This window comes from Bombus impatiens, unplaced genomic scaffold, assembly GCF_000188095.3.
Source record: "Bombus impatiens unplaced genomic scaffold, BIMP_2.2 scf_0478, whole genome shotgun sequence".
Classification (NCBI taxonomy): Eukaryota; Metazoa; Arthropoda; class Insecta; order Hymenoptera; family Apidae; genus Bombus; species Bombus impatiens.
The window spans coordinates 741,458-758,598 of NT_176897.1; the positions used below are offsets into that span (position 1 = coordinate 741,458).

A 17,141-nucleotide genomic window follows, 5' to 3' on the forward strand; every position below is an offset into this window, starting at 1 on the left:
GATTTTCCCTCGCGCGACGAAAGAGGGCTGGACGTAGACCAGAACCTATTTCGTGGGTCCAGCAGCGTCGAGGAAGACGAGGATGGGGATTCGGAGTCGAGAGAGGTCTCGGGTCTGGCAGGCTGCTGGCTCGAGGACTTTTGGGAGACATTGGGGATACGTGGAGCCCATACCGGCCAGGAGGGTGACCTATAAAGATCACAACACAAATATTCAAGCATGCAAAAATAATAATAAACTCATATACAGTACGAAGTAGAGACGAAAATGGGAAGACGTGGGAGACGTAAAGAAAAAAAAAATAAAAATAAAAATATATGTATGTATATATATCTGGGAATAGAGAAAATCCAGAGTCTCAAGAAAGTAACAAAAAAAAAAAAAAAAAAAAAGAAACAAAAAAAAAAAAAGAACACGAACCTAAAAATTTAATAACTTAACGTGAGAAACACTAATTTGTTTCCCTAGAAAGAAACAAAATAAAAAAAAGAAACAGATCTAACGTTTCCCTCGTAAATCGTTATCGATGCCTTCTTGTTAACAACCGTTCAACGAACACGCGTTAAGATGATAAGAGTCCGAATGGTAAGTTCGATAGAGTAGAGAGAATTCGATGGTGTACGCGTTGATGTTTCTTTTGTTAAGAGGCAAGCACCGAAACTTCTCCGAAGAGAAATTTCTAAAAAGTTACCGATAATGAAATTTGAAAAGATTCTGTCGAAAGATTCGATTAAAATATAGACGTAAGCGTAGAGTTCGAAAGCAAAATCGCAAGCGCGACTGCATGGTATTTAGTGGCGCGCGATTGAAGAAATTGTTAGTGAATGTTACAGAGTGATGTTCTTGGTTGCGTTCTTATTCGAGGGAGGTATTCCGTGACTCGTACGAACGACTGTATTTCCGTTAAGAGGTTCCTCCTACTCGATGATCCCATACAAAATACCATGCGCACTTATCGTCCAAGTAAAACCAAAAAGACAGTTAGAAACACGCTGATCGCGACAATGTCTATCGAACGTCGGGGCAAAACGATTTTCAAATTAACGAAAGAAAAAGAAAAAAAAACAGAAAAAAACGATTCGTTTGAAAGAGATCGACGGAGCGAGGACACGTTCGAAGATGGTAGGATACGTATCGAGCGATTACCGAGTAGTAGAAAAGTATTCGACGAGTACTCGTTACAGAAAGATTCGAGAAGAGAACTCTGGACATCGATCGGGGCTTAATTTCTCTTTCTTCGCTCGAAATTCCCGAATCTAATTCGAATCTCCGTCTCGTTTACCCTAAACAAGAGTTTTCTATCGTTTGCGTATTCGTCCGTCTCGTTCGTCGTCCTGGGGCGACCGCGTGGCCTTACCTAATGTGGCCACTGTCACCACTACTGCTCTGCCTACTGTGTTGACTGTGTGAATTTAAAGATCCATAGCCGGAGCCTTTGCTCAGTTGGCTGGTGTTGCTGCTATTGCGAGAATGGCCTGACTCTGTGTGCGCTTCGGTTAGAGTCTCCACCGGAAGAGCCGACGGTACGATCTCGCTCAGGGTCATTGGATCGTAGGACTCCGCCCCGCTGAGAAGCTCTGAAAGACCAACGTTGCGTTAACCATTCGTGAAACCGCACCACCCATTACCATCCCCGTTCCTGTCATGTTCTGTCACCGAGTTTCGATTCACTATCGTTTGTCCGCGAATCGTCGTTCTTCGCTTATCTTACTCGCGTCCGATTTGGCGAAAGAACATGAAAAGATGGTGAAACAAGATTCGTTCGTTACCCGAGGAAAAGAGGGCAGGCCTCTTTTTGGGAAGACTACCAAAACCGCTGCTAGCACTAGCTATACTTCCAGCTAACGAACCAGTGGACACGTAATCTTCTCGATTGGTACACCTCTCGGATGCAGTTTCGTCCGTCGTCACACCGGAAACACCTGGTACGCCAGGTACTGCGAGCTGCGTTTGCTTCAACGACGGAGACGGCCTAGAAAATGCGATTCAGCTTTCGTCATTCCGTCTAACCACGGGTATAATCGTCGAGTTTAATCGTTAAGTTAGATTGCAAAACGACGACGAAACACGTCGATTGCAACTTACACTTTGAACAGAATATCTCCGGACAGCATGTTCATCTTGATGGCAACGCGTAACATGGAATTGTCCTGTCTGTGTCTCGAGTCGTAGCCTTCCAGAAGATACCTCGTTCTGCAGAGTCCAGCTCCTGCGAATTCGGCGAGGTTCAGGTCGGTGAAACCAAGCTTCTGGAAGGACCTGCCTCCCTTCAGTTCCTACGAAAATAATCTATCGTTAGAACAGGTAGAAAAGGGAAACGCTCGGGGCCCATTCAGGGGCAAATTCAAACGAGTCACCTTTCTCACGGATATCCTTAAAATACACGGATCGAGAACACCGGTGGACGCATTGGCACTCATTTTGCATAAAAACTCGAATTTAGCGTCCCATCTGACGGTATGCTCCTGCACTTCCTCCCTGAAACGAAAAAGAAACACATGAATATGCGTGCAGAGACAGGGCGGACGTGACGCTTAATTGCATTTTCATTTTGCTACGCGGTTACGAGCGACGCATCGAAACGCGAACGAATTTCGGTGACCAGTTTGCAAGTGGTCGCTGTTGGAACAAAGGGATTGAACGAAATTCACGGTCAACGATGATTCACGGTCTCGCGCAGGACACCGCTGATCTGGCAAGTTCTCACCGGCATCTACCGACCGGTCGTTTAAATGAATATTCAGACCACTTTGCTTCCGGTAAGGGAACATCCGCTCGGCGGTCGCGTCATCGTCACGTATCGAATCGTACAAAGGGCTGAATTGTGCACCGTCGTTGTTTATGTCTCGCGCGACGAATTCCATATAAGTCGCAATGTAAGTACGCGTAGAGCCAAAGCTAGAAAGCGGCTCGTACGTGTTTGGCGAGTAGCGTGTGATAAATCAGCCCTCCTATTCTATTTTCATTCGAGGACAGAGAATTCTGTCTCTCGATGGCCTTCGGTCGAGTCGTTGCAATCGAACTAGATAGATAAAGATATACCGTGCGCGAGTTGTTACGTTTCACGATCAATTGCATTACCTATGCAAAATACGCAGAAAGAAGAAGAAAGTTGCTCGGCCTGCTACGAAATGCAAATTCTCGGATAACAACGATTTTACGACACGCTGTTCCAATGACGAGTAAATGCAACGGGGTTTTCGTGGATTTTCCCATTTGCCTGGCGCTCCTTTCGAGCACACTCCGGCTCGTAAACGCCATCCACGCCACACGCACCCTCCTCGCTCGTCCAGGCCCACTCCGTCGTATCGACCTTGCACGGGGAGCGGAAAAACTTCCGAGGAACGAAACGCCGTCGAGGAGAACGCAATGACAAAGGCGATCTCCAAGATGCGCGGTCGTCATCCTGTTGAACGATGGAAATACCGAATCGTACTTGAAGTTTTCGCAGAATCGACCAACGGATGACCGACATCGTCGCCTGTAAACGCATCGGTCGACCGTGTGTACGTTTGTCGCGCGGATTTGACTCGTTAACGAGATCGCGCGGCTTAGCGGGTTTGCCTTAGTCCACTGTTATCCGGATGCGCGTATCGGTCGCTGGAAAAGTCACCCTGTTATTGCTGTCTGCGATAGGATTGCCGTTTCAGTGGAATCGGCAGTTTTAGTTATTCGCCAGCAGATTTTATCAAAAATGTCTGGCAATTAATCACGATGAATACTTTACTCTTTCGCGACACGTAGCAGCTACTGCAGACTCAAAGAATAAATAGTACTTGGCAAAGGAAGCGGAAGATCGATGATCGAGTAAAAATGTCTTAGCTTCGTCACGCTTAATTTCTTCTTTAAACGAACTTCCGTTGACCGGAAGGAAGGCGCGTAGACGAGACGAACCGAGCGCGTCACGCGTAATTTTCGAAAGTTTCGATGAAACGCGCATCCTGTCGCGATTAAATGTCGGATAGTGGGTTATAGGGACAGGACGCGAGCGACGACGCGGCCTGCTGATAACCGATAACGAATGAAGCGCGTGGTCGTTTTCTTTGTTATTTTCGCGACGGTCTGATCGCGCAACGTGTCCGACTCGCCGACACGGCGCACGACCAAAATTTTCAAACTCGATCGACGAAATACGAGAGACCGCAGCTAATTATCGAAGCAACGTTTTCAAAATAATCGAACCGTGATCGCCCGCTAGCGTACAATTTCACGGTCACAGTGTGCAAGGTTAATTACGTTTAACGATCGTACGGAGCGTAAGAATCGCAGATAAGCCGACGAGTAGTAGTAGTCGGAGAAGCTGGGCCAGCGAATCGCCGAGGAAATTCGAGTCCTCGGTCCTCCCCTGTTTTCACCAAGGTGAACGCGATTTGGTCGCACTCTACCACGCGAAACGCGGAATTTAATTTCCGCCCCCGCGCAACGTCGCTTTCGTCTTTAGCTCGATCAAAGGAGCCACTATTTCCGGAACGTATCCCGACCGGCGGAAAAAAAAAGGATTTCCCACGAACTACGAACGTGACGAGGCATCCAGTCGAGGAATTACGGTCACGTAGGCTACCGGCAAAAGCATTCACGAGTCCCTGAATATCGATATAACAAGACCGATCTCCTCTCACCTTTCTCGACGACGAGAACGAGAAAGAAGAAGCTTCGTAACCCTGGCCGAGCCACGCTCCGTATCGCGATACCAGCCGACCCTAATTCCGTCATGCTTTTCATCCGCCTCTGGTGCACACAGTCTGCCGTAAACTTTCGCGATACCGCAGTCGTCGAGTTAAACGCGGATCGTATCTCGCGACGAGCGTAATTTCACGCGCGAAAATCGACGTCATCTAGGAATAAATTTCGCGTAAATTTAGCATTTATCCGCTGGATCTGCAACTGCGCTCTGTAATCCCACGAACAACGAGTAGTCGTTGCGATTACGCGCTGTTGTTCGGCCCTAAAACCTATCTTTTCCTTTTCCCGGAGATCGAACGAACGCGAAGCAGAATAGACTTTTCTTCTCGGATTCTGGCGAAAGGTCCCTTAGCGATGCTTTTGATGAAAGAACGTGTTGTTTCGCGGTTTCTTCCGGCTACAGCTACGTCCTAACAGAAGCTCGAGTAGCTATCCGACATAACGTACAGAATATCGTCTCTAACGCAGGCTTTTCTCGTTTTACACGATAAATTCAAGAATCTGAAGTGTAGTTGTTGTCCGTGATACTTGTAGATGATGCTGGCTGTAGATGTAGCTGCCGGGGTACTGCTATTTTTCTTCTAATTTAGATGCGTGGAAGAAAAATTGGACTATGAGCGCCGGGATTCGAACCCGGGTCCCGAACGTTCGCAATCTAAGGCGCTAACCACTGCGCTACCGGTGGAAGTTAGCGTCGAGTGGCCGTATTTCTCGTCGAGTGCCGCCACAAATCGAAGGATAACCGGAAAGATCGGACAAACCGACGATCGTTCTTTCTCGCTATCGAGTCGATTATCCAACGAATTCCGTTATCCGAACGTAACGCGAGGATATCGTGGCAGCTTGCGAAAGCACGGCAGTGGCGTTCGACGAAACCACGCAACGGGACGGCCGCCCAGCTACGGAATTCGCACGGGTCCGGAGACAAACCGTTGTCCGTCGGGTGGGAAGCGCGAGCCAATTACCGTGGAAACCGGGTCGACCTATCCTCTGACGTGTCCAAAAATTTAGATAGCCACAGCCCTGGGAACCGACGAATTTTCAGTGTCAACGCGAACACGAAATTCGCCACCGTTGATCGACGTTCCATCGACAGCGTCGTAAAGTTTTCCCTCTGGTTAGAGTTCGGTTAACGAGAAAGCCGTAACTTTTGCCGTTCCTGCTTCTCGAATGGATGTCGAATTTCCAATCGAACGTTCGCTCGACACCTTGTCGTTGGTCTTTGGTTATTTAATTAAGGGCGCGTTGCTTGGCAACGGTTTCGCAAACAGAAAGTAAGCGGCACACGGCTACAAAACTTATCGATTCCTTGATAAAAGACACGTGTATCCAGGGAATCGACGCAATCCGGAAACACGATTTAACATGGTTGCTCGCGTGCCGGACGATAGTCCATCCAACGTACGTCGCGCTCGTAAAACGATATTGCACAGCAGCTTGGGGAGCAAGAAGCCTTGTAATCGATTCTCCGATTACAGGGACGAAACTTTGTACGCGGAAAAAAAAACTGTAAACGGCGTGAAGCGATTTCCCAAGCGAATCCGTATTTTCCTTTTGCTACGCATTTCGTCCGACTCGAGCGATCCGATTGCTCGATTTAACGTTCGTTTGGTAAAATTCAAGCACCCGCCGATCGTGGTCGTCCGTCGAAGACGATCGTTCAGGAGTTGGCGCCTACGGCGAACTTTCCATCGTATACCCACAATTTTCAATTCGACGGACGAAGATAAGAGCTACGGAATGAATTTAACCCGTGGACCGAGTAGATCGAAGGCGAAGGCGACGATTAAATTCAACCACCGTGCGCGCTCGGTAATTTGATCGTTGATCCTGCTCTTCCTACGACGATTCTACCGCGGTTGATATCAGCGTGGGATGTCAACAGGTCTTCGTGGCCGTGCTCCACGACGAATCTCCGCGCTCCTTTACCCTCTTCGCCGCTTTCCACTTTGCTTTTGTCTCTCTACGTACGATACGGATAAAGAATAACGTACCGTCTTGAATATTTCATGAATTCGTTCCGTGGTTTCGTCTCCTACGCCAAGTGCAAATTGCACCCAACGATATCGAACCTGTAACTATGCAACTATCTATTATTCGCTCGAACGTACTCGGTCGTCCTGCAGTTTGCGTTTGATCCGATCCAATAAGAGAAACCGTGCCATCTCTTCGATCTGGAAGAACGATATACGCGACAAAGCGGCTCTGTCCGTGTCCCATCTTCTACCAGCAAGCGGAATTCATTTTTCGAATAATTGTTTCGATCTGGCGATACGGAACGCGTTAGATCGATAGCAGGCGACGGAGAAGCAAGAAACGGGGAGAAAGCAAGTGACCGGAGCACGGGAAAAAATCAACGGCGAAAAATAGCCAGCGCTGCAACGACGATGGCTTCGCGGACAATTGGACCGAGTCGTTGCTCCAAATATGTCAGCGGTCGACGCTCGTGACGCGCCGCGACGCCGAAAAAAAGCGACGTTGCTTGTCCAACCGGCGGAGTCATCGGTGCTTCGAAAGAAAAACAAGCGAGCGAAACCTTCCTCTTCCACGCTTTTTAAACTTCTGATCTTTCGATCAGATTTGGAAAATCGAAATAAACGATAAAACTGAAATTGCGGAATCCGGTTCAAGAATCTTTGCAAACACGAAAACGTTCAAATTCGACTCGGAGATTCGATTACACGTCGAATTCGTCGAATACGTTAGGAGCGAAAATTTCAAGTACACGGCGAAATAAAAATGGATCGGAAGAGCTTTTCCCCGGTAATGGTAAAATCTTCGAACAGCCCGAACAGAAAAAAGCCATCGGCCGTGTTCCCCTGATTTTGCGCTTTTCCGGTCGATCCGAGTATTTCGTGAAATCAATTCGCGTACACCAGACAATGCGTACGACGTCCTTGTCGGGATTAAGCACTGTCCATAGAGACCTATTAAGCTGATTATGGTGACCGCTTTGTAGTAACCTTTAAGCGGTCAGATTCGTAAGCGGGAACATGGAGCGTACCGGTGGACCCCTTAAAGTTAACGACCGAATCGACGACCAACACCGACGGAACCTTCGATTAATTTCTTAAACACGAAGCGATAAAGACCGCCGTTGCCACGGCTACAATTACGAGTTTAATAGGTCGAGCCTCGACTGCAAACCATCCGTACGTTTCGATCTAGCCTTACGACGGCGATGCACGACGAAACGAGGCCGTTTCTCCACTCAGACGCGTTTGCAAGAACGAAATGCAATTTTCCCTCGGTCGAGATACGAAATGCCAGCGCGCGTGGATTGGAAAAATCGCAGCAACGAAATTTCTTCTCGCGTATGCGTGGAACGCACCGTGATTTCGCGAAACTGATCGCCGAACGATCGATACGAGGATCACGGGTATAACTTTCACCGACGTCACCGGGTATAATTCACGGATCACGAACGAGCTCGACCGTTGCATTAGCCGTGGGCAAGGCTGCTCCAAGGCTGTCCGGATTGTGTGTCATTCGCAGTTTCGCAATCGAGTTCGGATGAAAATGCAAGCCCATGTTCTCGCGTGTACTTAGCTATTCGCGAGCGAACGGTCGGCTCTCGTAGCACTTTCACGCACAGGTGATCGCTCGGTCGTGTCTCGTAATCGGCGATACGGTTGCCAAGGTAGTCGCAAACGGTCGAATAGCGTAACGCGGTTCGATTCGATTTTATTCGCGGCTATCGATGCCTCCTTCGAGCGACTCTGTGACTTTGCGTAGGATGGTGGACGCTTGGGCTGTTTTTCCACGATAAAAGCTGTCCGAGTAACTTCGATAAATACGAATGACGAACGGTATATGCGTGAGATAAAGTTCGCGCAATGTGAAATTTACTCGCACGTGGTGAGAATATGCGCGTAAGAAGAACGAGATAGTCTTTCGCGAGTTATCAGAGACTCGATGAGGATAAAAATTAAAAAATAGATAACATTCCTGCAGTAGCGTTCTAAATAACTCGATACTCGATACATTGAACGTGCTTCGCCATCTTCCACGTACGATGTGCATACAGATGCGTATACGTAGATGCGCATACATGGTATAGAGAAAACGCGATCGGATGACTTCATAAACGAGACTGACTCGAAAAGAATATCCTGTGATTAAGATTCTCCGCGGAGGCGGTTTTTTTCGATGGATGCCAGTCAATCGACTGTTTATTCAGGCCGAAGGCGGATCACGGTTATTTTCGTTTTGATCGATGCATTCGCGTTTAACCGTCCGGCGTAATCGACGAAACAACGAATCGATTGATATTGCGACGGAGGGACAACGAAATCTCGCGATTATTTCTGATTCACCTTGCACGCGAGCCTTCGCCGTCACGCGTCACGCGCTACACAATCGCGCGATATTTCACGGGCGGACACAATTTCCCCATTGAATCGAGAACCGCGCCTTCTCCTCAAATATTCCTTCTTATCGACCCCTCGATCCGTTCTAATAAATTAACGTCTAACGTCTAACCAACGATAAATCTCCATCTGCCGCGACCAATGTCAAACGGTCTAAGCTAAAAATAATTCCTTCCGCGACATTTGTTTGAGATTGTTCGATCGAGCGAATTTCAAAGCTACCCTGATAAACGTTTCACGATTTTTTCGGTAAAACGAAGAAAGAAATGGGCGTGGGCATAACGACTCCGTCTCTTTGCAGCGGGAGGTCAACGTATTCGATAAACGTTTTCTTTTTTCGACTATTCCGAGTTTCTATTAGCGACGTTCTTACGATCTTTCGCGTGGATCGATCCGGTTAACGAGGAACCGCGTTGAATCCTTGCGAGAATCCTCGTACTCGATCCGCGATCCATCGGATATGGTTAACACGCGCGGATTACGTAACCTGGAAGCAGTAAATTCCGAGCAGCGTTTGCTCGTTGAACGCCACGGCCCGTTAACTAACGACACGGACAGTTTGTCACCGTGTCTGACGAATGCACGCGCAAACCCGCTGCCAAGCTTATCGTGGTCGTACAGGAGGACTATCGCGAAGAGTCTCGAGCAAAGTTGGGCTAAAGAACATTTGGCGAGGGCTGATGGTGAAATTTTCCAGGACCCACGAGGATTAATTCCACTGGAGTAAAGTTCGAGCGACGCTCGCAACCCATAACTCGCTAACGTACGATAATTATCGCTTACCCGGACTTGCGCCCGTTTCGCAGCTTTTTCTCCGAGGTAGCTTCATCGTCCCGCTCGACTTTAGTTTTTAGTCATGGAAATGCAATCGGTGCGGTCATTTGCAAACGAACTTATTTGGAACCTCGTTCCGGCCAATCTCTAAATTCAATTGTAATTTACGCTCGCAACTGCGACTGCAATGGCTCTTCGGATAAACGTTCCGCAGAATATATATAAAAGTACCGCAACGACGACTCGATTCCAAACGTCGATCGACGAACGTGCCATGACGAGGACCGTTTCTCTAACTGGAGAATGCAAGTAACTGTAAACGAACGGCTGCCAGCTATCGGAATTTTGGTTCTGGCAGATTCGCAATTTCGTTACGTTCGAGTCGAAAAGACGCTTCATTACCGCTGAGGAAATTAATAAATCTCCGTTACGATCACGTCCAAGGCCTGGCACGGATGTTTTCAAAGAGCCAAGCGGAAAGCAGCGTCGTTCCAGCACGTGAAATTTCGAATTAAAGCATGTTCGCTCTTAGAGACAAAAGGACGCGCTGTCTCCTTGTTTTTCACCGTCCTCGCGTTTAATCCGTTCCGATCAGCACCAAAGCAGTGGTGAACTAAGCGGATTTGATTAATCTCCGGAACGAGACGCTTATCCACGCATTCGCGTCGTTATAACGTCTTCCTCGTAAAGGAACCTTTGAATTGTAAATTGCTCGTGTCGACTACAAAACACGGGAAATAATAAAACGAAATCGATAACATCGCAAGGTCACCGTACGCACACGATAAGATCGCTAGACCAAAGCTCAAACGATAAAAACCAACGACCGGATGTTAATTTTTCATTTGCCGATAGATGAAAAAATATCCATCGCCGACCTATCGTTGAGGGTAACTAACAGCCACGACGATTCGTCCCCCATCATTGGAATTAGAAACGAAACTGCCGAAGAACGACGAATTTCTAAACGATCAAAGTTTCTTCGCCCCATGGCCAACATCCGAAAACTGGAAACGAAGGCCAGCGATTTTCTCGATCTGAATCGCAAGCGTTCGATGTTTCGACGCTCGATGAAATTCGAAATCGATCGAGGCGACCAAAAGTTGATCGCGAACCCAGCAACGCGTCTGTTATCGCGTGATTTCGCGTAATCGATGCTCGACGGGGAAGGAAGAAAACGCGCGACGAAGCTACTGGATTTTCTGGCCAGAAGGATACGCGCGCGTCGTACAATTTCGAATGGAGTTGCAAACACCGAGAAAGCAAATGGCACGGGCGAGGCGTAAGTGGCGCACGATTCCGGGCTGACCAGTTCCCTTAGCCAGAAGAACGCGATCTCGTTTGATATCCTGGGACGAGCTTAAGCTTGCTGTTGGTAATGGGATCGCGCGTTGATAACGATTCACTGTTTGCAATCGGTCTCACACGCTGCAAAAGGAACTGGACGAACAAGAATAGAAATACCGTGGCGGCGAGAAGATGCAACCATCTAAAAGCGCAGCTAAAGAGAAACTCGAACAAGTTGTTAGATACAGTAGCGGCAACTTCGCATCTCCAACATCATCGTACTTAGGAATTATCTTAATGGAGTTATATTATCGGACTGCGGATCTTTCTGCGAATTTATATCTTTGTGGACACAGCCGAGAAACGGAAATAAATAGAGATTCGTGTTATCTACTAGGAACGAAACCGCGAAAAAGCGCGACGCCGTCAAAACGCAACACCGACGTGCCCAATGCACCATCGATATCTTCACGCTCTTTCCGCCGAATTCTCGAAAGAGCATACGCGTGCCAGCTGCGGCGACACATCTAACGAATGCACGCTAATGGGGGACATCGATGGGCAACGAAGGGAAGAATCCGTTCGATCCGGAACAAGAGGGCAGTCAGTCTGTCTTACGCCGTGAAATAAATAACTCCTCAGTACCATTGCACAGCAACGCGTCGATAGAACTCTTGGTGTCTATTGTTGCTTGTTAATCGTATCTGTTAATCGTTATTTGTTGACTCTGACTGTTAATTCGTTCTTAATAAGCAATTGTTCGTTAAAACATCTGAGTATTCCTTACGCACGCCTACACAATTATATGTACAAATGTTGATTTTACAAAGTTCGACAATTAACCGTGGTGATTAGACACTCTTAGATGTTAAAGACAATGTTCTTAGGTTCGATAACGAGAACCCACGGTCAACGGGGAGAACTCTTTGTCCGGTAGAATAAATTTTGAAACGCAAAGCGACGTTAGCTGTGACGCTCGGAATGATTCTGACTGACAAGACGATGCGTGTAAACTGTCCAAGGTGATCACAAGAATAAAAGACCGATACGATCACATTTGTCAATTGCATATTGACCGGGGATATCGACAAAATCCCAGGCGCCGTTACTATGCAGACCCGCGTAGACCCGACATTGCTCTTGCCCGGGACTTGTTTCTTAATACAGCGTGTGTCCCTCGATATTGGTACTTCTTCGGTTAGGTAAAAACGTTCATCCCGTGACCGTGGCTACGTTCGGCGACCAGTTGTGTCACCTCCAGTCCAAGCCCACTATTCTATTATTTAAGTACAGCTATAACAAATAGTTTAGACCAAAGTATTGAGAATCTTCCCAAAATTTCAAGAAAAAGGCCTGATGTCCCTCCATCTCCGATATTATACGTTCTGTGCAAATTTCGTACAAACGCGGAAGAACCCGTGGTTATACAGAAATCTAGCAGGGACGCGGAACATCTGCGAGACAGAAAGATAAGTCTCTCCCGGACGATTCTCGATCGCTTTATCCACCGCTCTGTCGAAGAATCGATAATCGACGCGCGTTGGAAGACGATTCTATGCTTCCTCGATTGCTATTCTAGGTAAAGACGAAGAGAAACTTTAACTTTGAAGTAAACGTAAGCCAGTGGAAACGTAACAGCTAAGACTAGGACTCGGTGAATACGCGAGCAGCTGGTATCGAATGGTAGATGGTCGGACAGAAAGCGAGAAAAGGCGAAACGCGTCGCATGCTTCTTTCGTCTATATCGGCGAGAAGGGCCGTAACAAAGGAAAGTCGGTGACTGCCGGGGATCGAGAATCACGATTGAGATCGACACGAGCCGGAAGAATTCGAGTCGGCTCGTCAAGACGGACGATTATCGAGTTGACTTCAATCGAAACGCAGGCGTCTAAATTGTCGAAGGGAAACGTCGTCGTGGGAGACCGTTATACGTTAGATCGGAGGCGGGTCCGTGTAGGAAAAGGTACGCGGCTTTCGAGCACCGTTTCCGCTACTAGGAACACGTGTACGCACTAATAATAAGACGCGCTAACTATAAGCTGACAATTAACCGAGACCTTCCGTCCGAGATCGCGGTCACAAGCAGGATCTCGAGGTTTCAAGAACCGTTTGCTTTCCAGTATCGACTTTCAACGCGGAGAATTCATTGAAATTAATGCAGCAGTTGGTAACAGGTTGAATAACCACACCAGTTTGCTAAGAGGACAGCTTCTCTTTAAATAGAAAGAGCGCGAACTTCGTGGTTATCGGTGTTACTTGGAATACGACGATGTAGGACGTCGATAGACGATAAATAAAAAAGTGCAAACGACGAGAGATATGGACATTTTTGGAAGCAACGCGCGTAGGTGCTAGAAGAATCGATCGATCGATCGATCGTTGTATGTTGATTCGTCGAAAACAATTATCTTTTTGATACGTTTACTTGCGTATAAAAATCGCTTTCAAGTACATATTTTGTAACGTATATTTAACGTCATACGTTACTAATCTCTCGTTTAACAGCGTGCTTCTATCGTCGCAGGGTAGAATCGACAAGATGCGGACAATTAAATGCACCAGACTCGCATATTTCGAGACAGGATACCTACATCTCGATACTGGAATACGATCGTAATGGCGTAAAGTCAACGCGATATCGCGTATGCATAAACGGTAAGCTTGAAAAGGTTAAACGGTATAAATTAACAGCGTTCCTTCTTCGACGCTGTATCATGCACGCATTAGTCGTTACGACGTTCGAACTGTTTTCTATCGGTAAATTTTCCGATTCGCGTTCGAACCTCGCCAAACTCGATCAAGATCGTCCTGCTTGGTTGGCTGTATAAGATTTAATTGCGCGATAGTTTACGAGGTTCGAAATAAAGACGATAACAGCGTGGTAAGTACAATGTGTTTTCTTATCGCGTTATCGGCGGTTATCGCGCACAACCACCAGCCACGCTAATTATCAGTAACAACGGTCACATGCCGCATTGTTCGACACATAGGCGGCCGATGTGCTCGCTGGCAAACGAACGATAATTACCATCGGTTAAGGTACACCCGCTGCCGCGCGACGTCTGCGCGTTATTAACGTAACGCAACAATTGAATGTGTGAGACATTGTTGTTGCCCAGGTTCGCACGATCAATACGAATCGACGACTCTTTCTCACGACACTTACCGTTCGCGACAACAGCGATGGACAAATCTTCGCGTGTTCTCTGTCTTTGCGACACGCGTAACGGATTAAATTTATCGATAAAGGCGATGAAAAGATAAAGCGGCAACAGCCAGGCCAAAAATTCTACGTCTGTCTCGTTCGTTCTCGTCGAATCTATTCTTCTTCGTCGTTAAGGCGCTTAAAAACATTCCTGGAACGCAATCTGTCTCGCTGGAATTACGATAACGATTCGTTGGAATTGAAGCGCGCGTTGTCGTAATTGCAAGTACTCGAACAACTCTTTAATTTCGTGGCTTCTACCGGTCTTTTAGCGGGAGATTGCGATTGCCCGTTGGTCGGGTAAATACGTATGGATTTGCGGTTAGCTTCGAGCGCGTACGCTTTCCATCGTCTTCGATGCCACAGCTTATCCCCGAGACTATCCCCTCGGAACTCCAACTTTGAACTTACCGCTACGTTGATGCGAGGAACTACGTTATCCTGCCCTTCGACTCGTTTAAAATAAAAGTTTGCCTAGAAATCGGTCGATTAAACCACTTCTGAAGCAGAAAGTCGAAGACATCCCTTCCGGTTCGAAGCAATTGCAAGGCACGCGCGATTCCAAGCGCATCGTTTCGCCACGGCCAATGCTTCCGGGCGAAATTCTAGCTATTCGTTCGAACCGCTTACGTAACGTCGCTTATGAATACGTAACAATGCAAAGTGAAGGTACTCGGGAAGAGCAGAGTCGAGACAGATGGAAAGCCCGCTGTTGCGAATTCCTCGATCGATGCTAATCGGGATATACCTTTACAGCGAGTTTCCTTTGCGTATCTACCGTTGCTTTCTCGCTACGGAGCACGTCGGAAACGATACTTTTCGTATACGAGACGCAGCGAATAGCACGGAGAGCGAGACATTTTGCGGTGAAACAGAGGCGAGAATTGACGACGCGCGTATAAATTATCGTAGAGAGCGGCCCGCAACGCGAAAGCGATAGAAACGAACGGGTGGCTTTGGGACGAATGCCAAAACGGTCGGTGACATTCTAATCAAGGCTAAAAAGATCGGCTGTTCGCACCTTTGGCCCGGTTTCGTCAACCGAAAATTCCCCGATCTGTTTTAGATTCAACGCGAGTGTTTGGCCGAGCCGCCATCGCGAGTACGACGCAGCGCGTTCTTTCGCGCGAATCTCAAGGAAACCTGCGACTAGCACGCGAATACGCGACACGAAAACGTTTCGCGCGTGTTGTCGTGAAACCGTTGCGTGTGCAATTAACCAATCTAACCCCTTGACTTGCTTCTTTTCTACCTCTAATTATCGTTCTCGTTGTTAAAATAGGAAGACCGTTATTTTCTCTTTCCTGGCTTAAATCGATATTCGACGTCCTTCTCGCTCTTCTCGTTGCACGTATACCGCTGTATTTTCTGCTTCCTCTTATCTCAATTGTCCGCAATTCTTTACGAGTTCGGTCAGTCGCGTTTTGCAAACGAAAGAACGATAAAAATACGGCTTAGCGAATAATCCGGCTTTGCGTAGTTTCCGATCGAGTTGTACATTCGTTGAACGAAAATTTGTCTGTTTGTCGAGAAATGCAGGTTGCTGCCGTTCCGTTCCCTGTAGCCGGCGCGTATCCACGCGAACGCTATCAAAATGGAAATTTCGTGGAACGTCGAAGAGATTGGCAGAGCCGTACGACGAACGTACGCATCGGACATGCCTCGATTTTGCACGACGATAACACAACAGACGTAAAAACAGGTTAACCTTTAAACGTCTAGACTGGATATATTCAATTTTCAGAAGCATCTGGTTCGCGAGTCAGATCGATAATTTGCCGTCGCGAAACTGTTTGTCTGTTTTCGTTGATTCCCAGACGCTACCATTTGCCAGACCGTTCAAATAATTCACGCGGTTATCGGCAAGTACCTTCGCACGTGCTTTATAATCGATCGCAACTTCTTAATAAATAAAGCAAACAACCGTCGAGACTCGCAGCCGAGATACGATTTTCTTTCCACGAAAACGATTTCCGACAACGTGGCAATTCCTGGGCTACCTTTTTTAAACATTCACATCCTCGAGAAAAGTAGCGGCGGATTTTAAGTTGCCAGAAGGCTACGTATCTCGAGTCGGAGCCTTTGGACGCTCGTTCTTAGTACGAATCTCTCGACGAACGTATCGACCGCAGGCTGGCTATAAAAATATCAGCGCTCGTCTTCTGAAAAATCTGAACCTCGTTATTCGCCGAAGCTTTTAACGTTTAGGTATTTTTAACGAAAGTTCTAAATTTTCCTACTTTCTTGCCGATAAGTTTTTCTCGAATACGTGTGACACGAACTGCGAACGTTTCCGTAGACACGGTGTTCTACACCGATGTCGCGCGATCGTGAAAACGACAGCGATGCCAATGACAGAAACGTTTGCGAGAATCGTTGAATTATCGGTGGCTCGTGGAACGCGATACGAAAAAGCGGAGTCTGAGAGGAAAAGTTGCCACGCGAATTCATTTACGATAACGTTCACCCACGTGACCGTGACACGAACGTCGAACCGAATCAATAACTTTCTCCTAATGGAACCTCGTGGAAATTACAATCCTCTGTTCTATCGTGATATGATTGTTATTGATGTATATACCGGTGCAGGATAGATAGCAGTATCGTTCGCGTTTGAAAAAGAAATTCGATATATCAGGCTGGCACCTCGACCACGTCAAAGAACTTTCAGACGCGTATTCTACCGTTAAATATCTCGTATCCGATATACCTAAGGTGTATTACACGGAACGCTATACAGCGCATTCTCTCTTTCTCTCCTCTTTTCTATTTCTTCGATAAAATACAAAAGTATGGAAAAATGGAACGCGCCTGCGGCCCAC

General features: G+C 47.2%; 1 protein-coding gene across 7 annotated transcripts in view; it reads right to left on the bottom strand.

The window, feature by feature from the left end:
* Nucleotides 1–17,141, bottom strand: part of LOC100741629 (protein FAM102B) — a 52,761-nt gene that overhangs the window by 5,317 nt on the left and 30,303 nt on the right. For 5 of the 7 annotated variants that reach the window (XM_024368796.2, XM_024368799.2, XM_024368798.2 and 2 more), the window contains 5 exons: nucleotides 2,358–2,478; nucleotides 2,086–2,276; nucleotides 1,770–1,972; nucleotides 1,358–1,577; nucleotides 24–189 (listed from right to left, as the gene is read on the bottom strand). In XM_024368796.2, coding sequence (XP_024224564.1) covers nucleotides 24–189; nucleotides 1,358–1,577; nucleotides 1,770–1,972; nucleotides 2,086–2,276; nucleotides 2,358–2,478 — 901 coding nt within the window. Of the gene's footprint in view, nucleotides 1–23; nucleotides 190–1,357; nucleotides 1,578–1,769; nucleotides 1,973–2,085; nucleotides 2,277–2,357; nucleotides 2,479–6,677; nucleotides 6,710–17,141 lie in introns of those variants that run through there. The other 2 variants (XM_024368802.1, XM_024368804.1) reach the window with 2 other exon arrangements.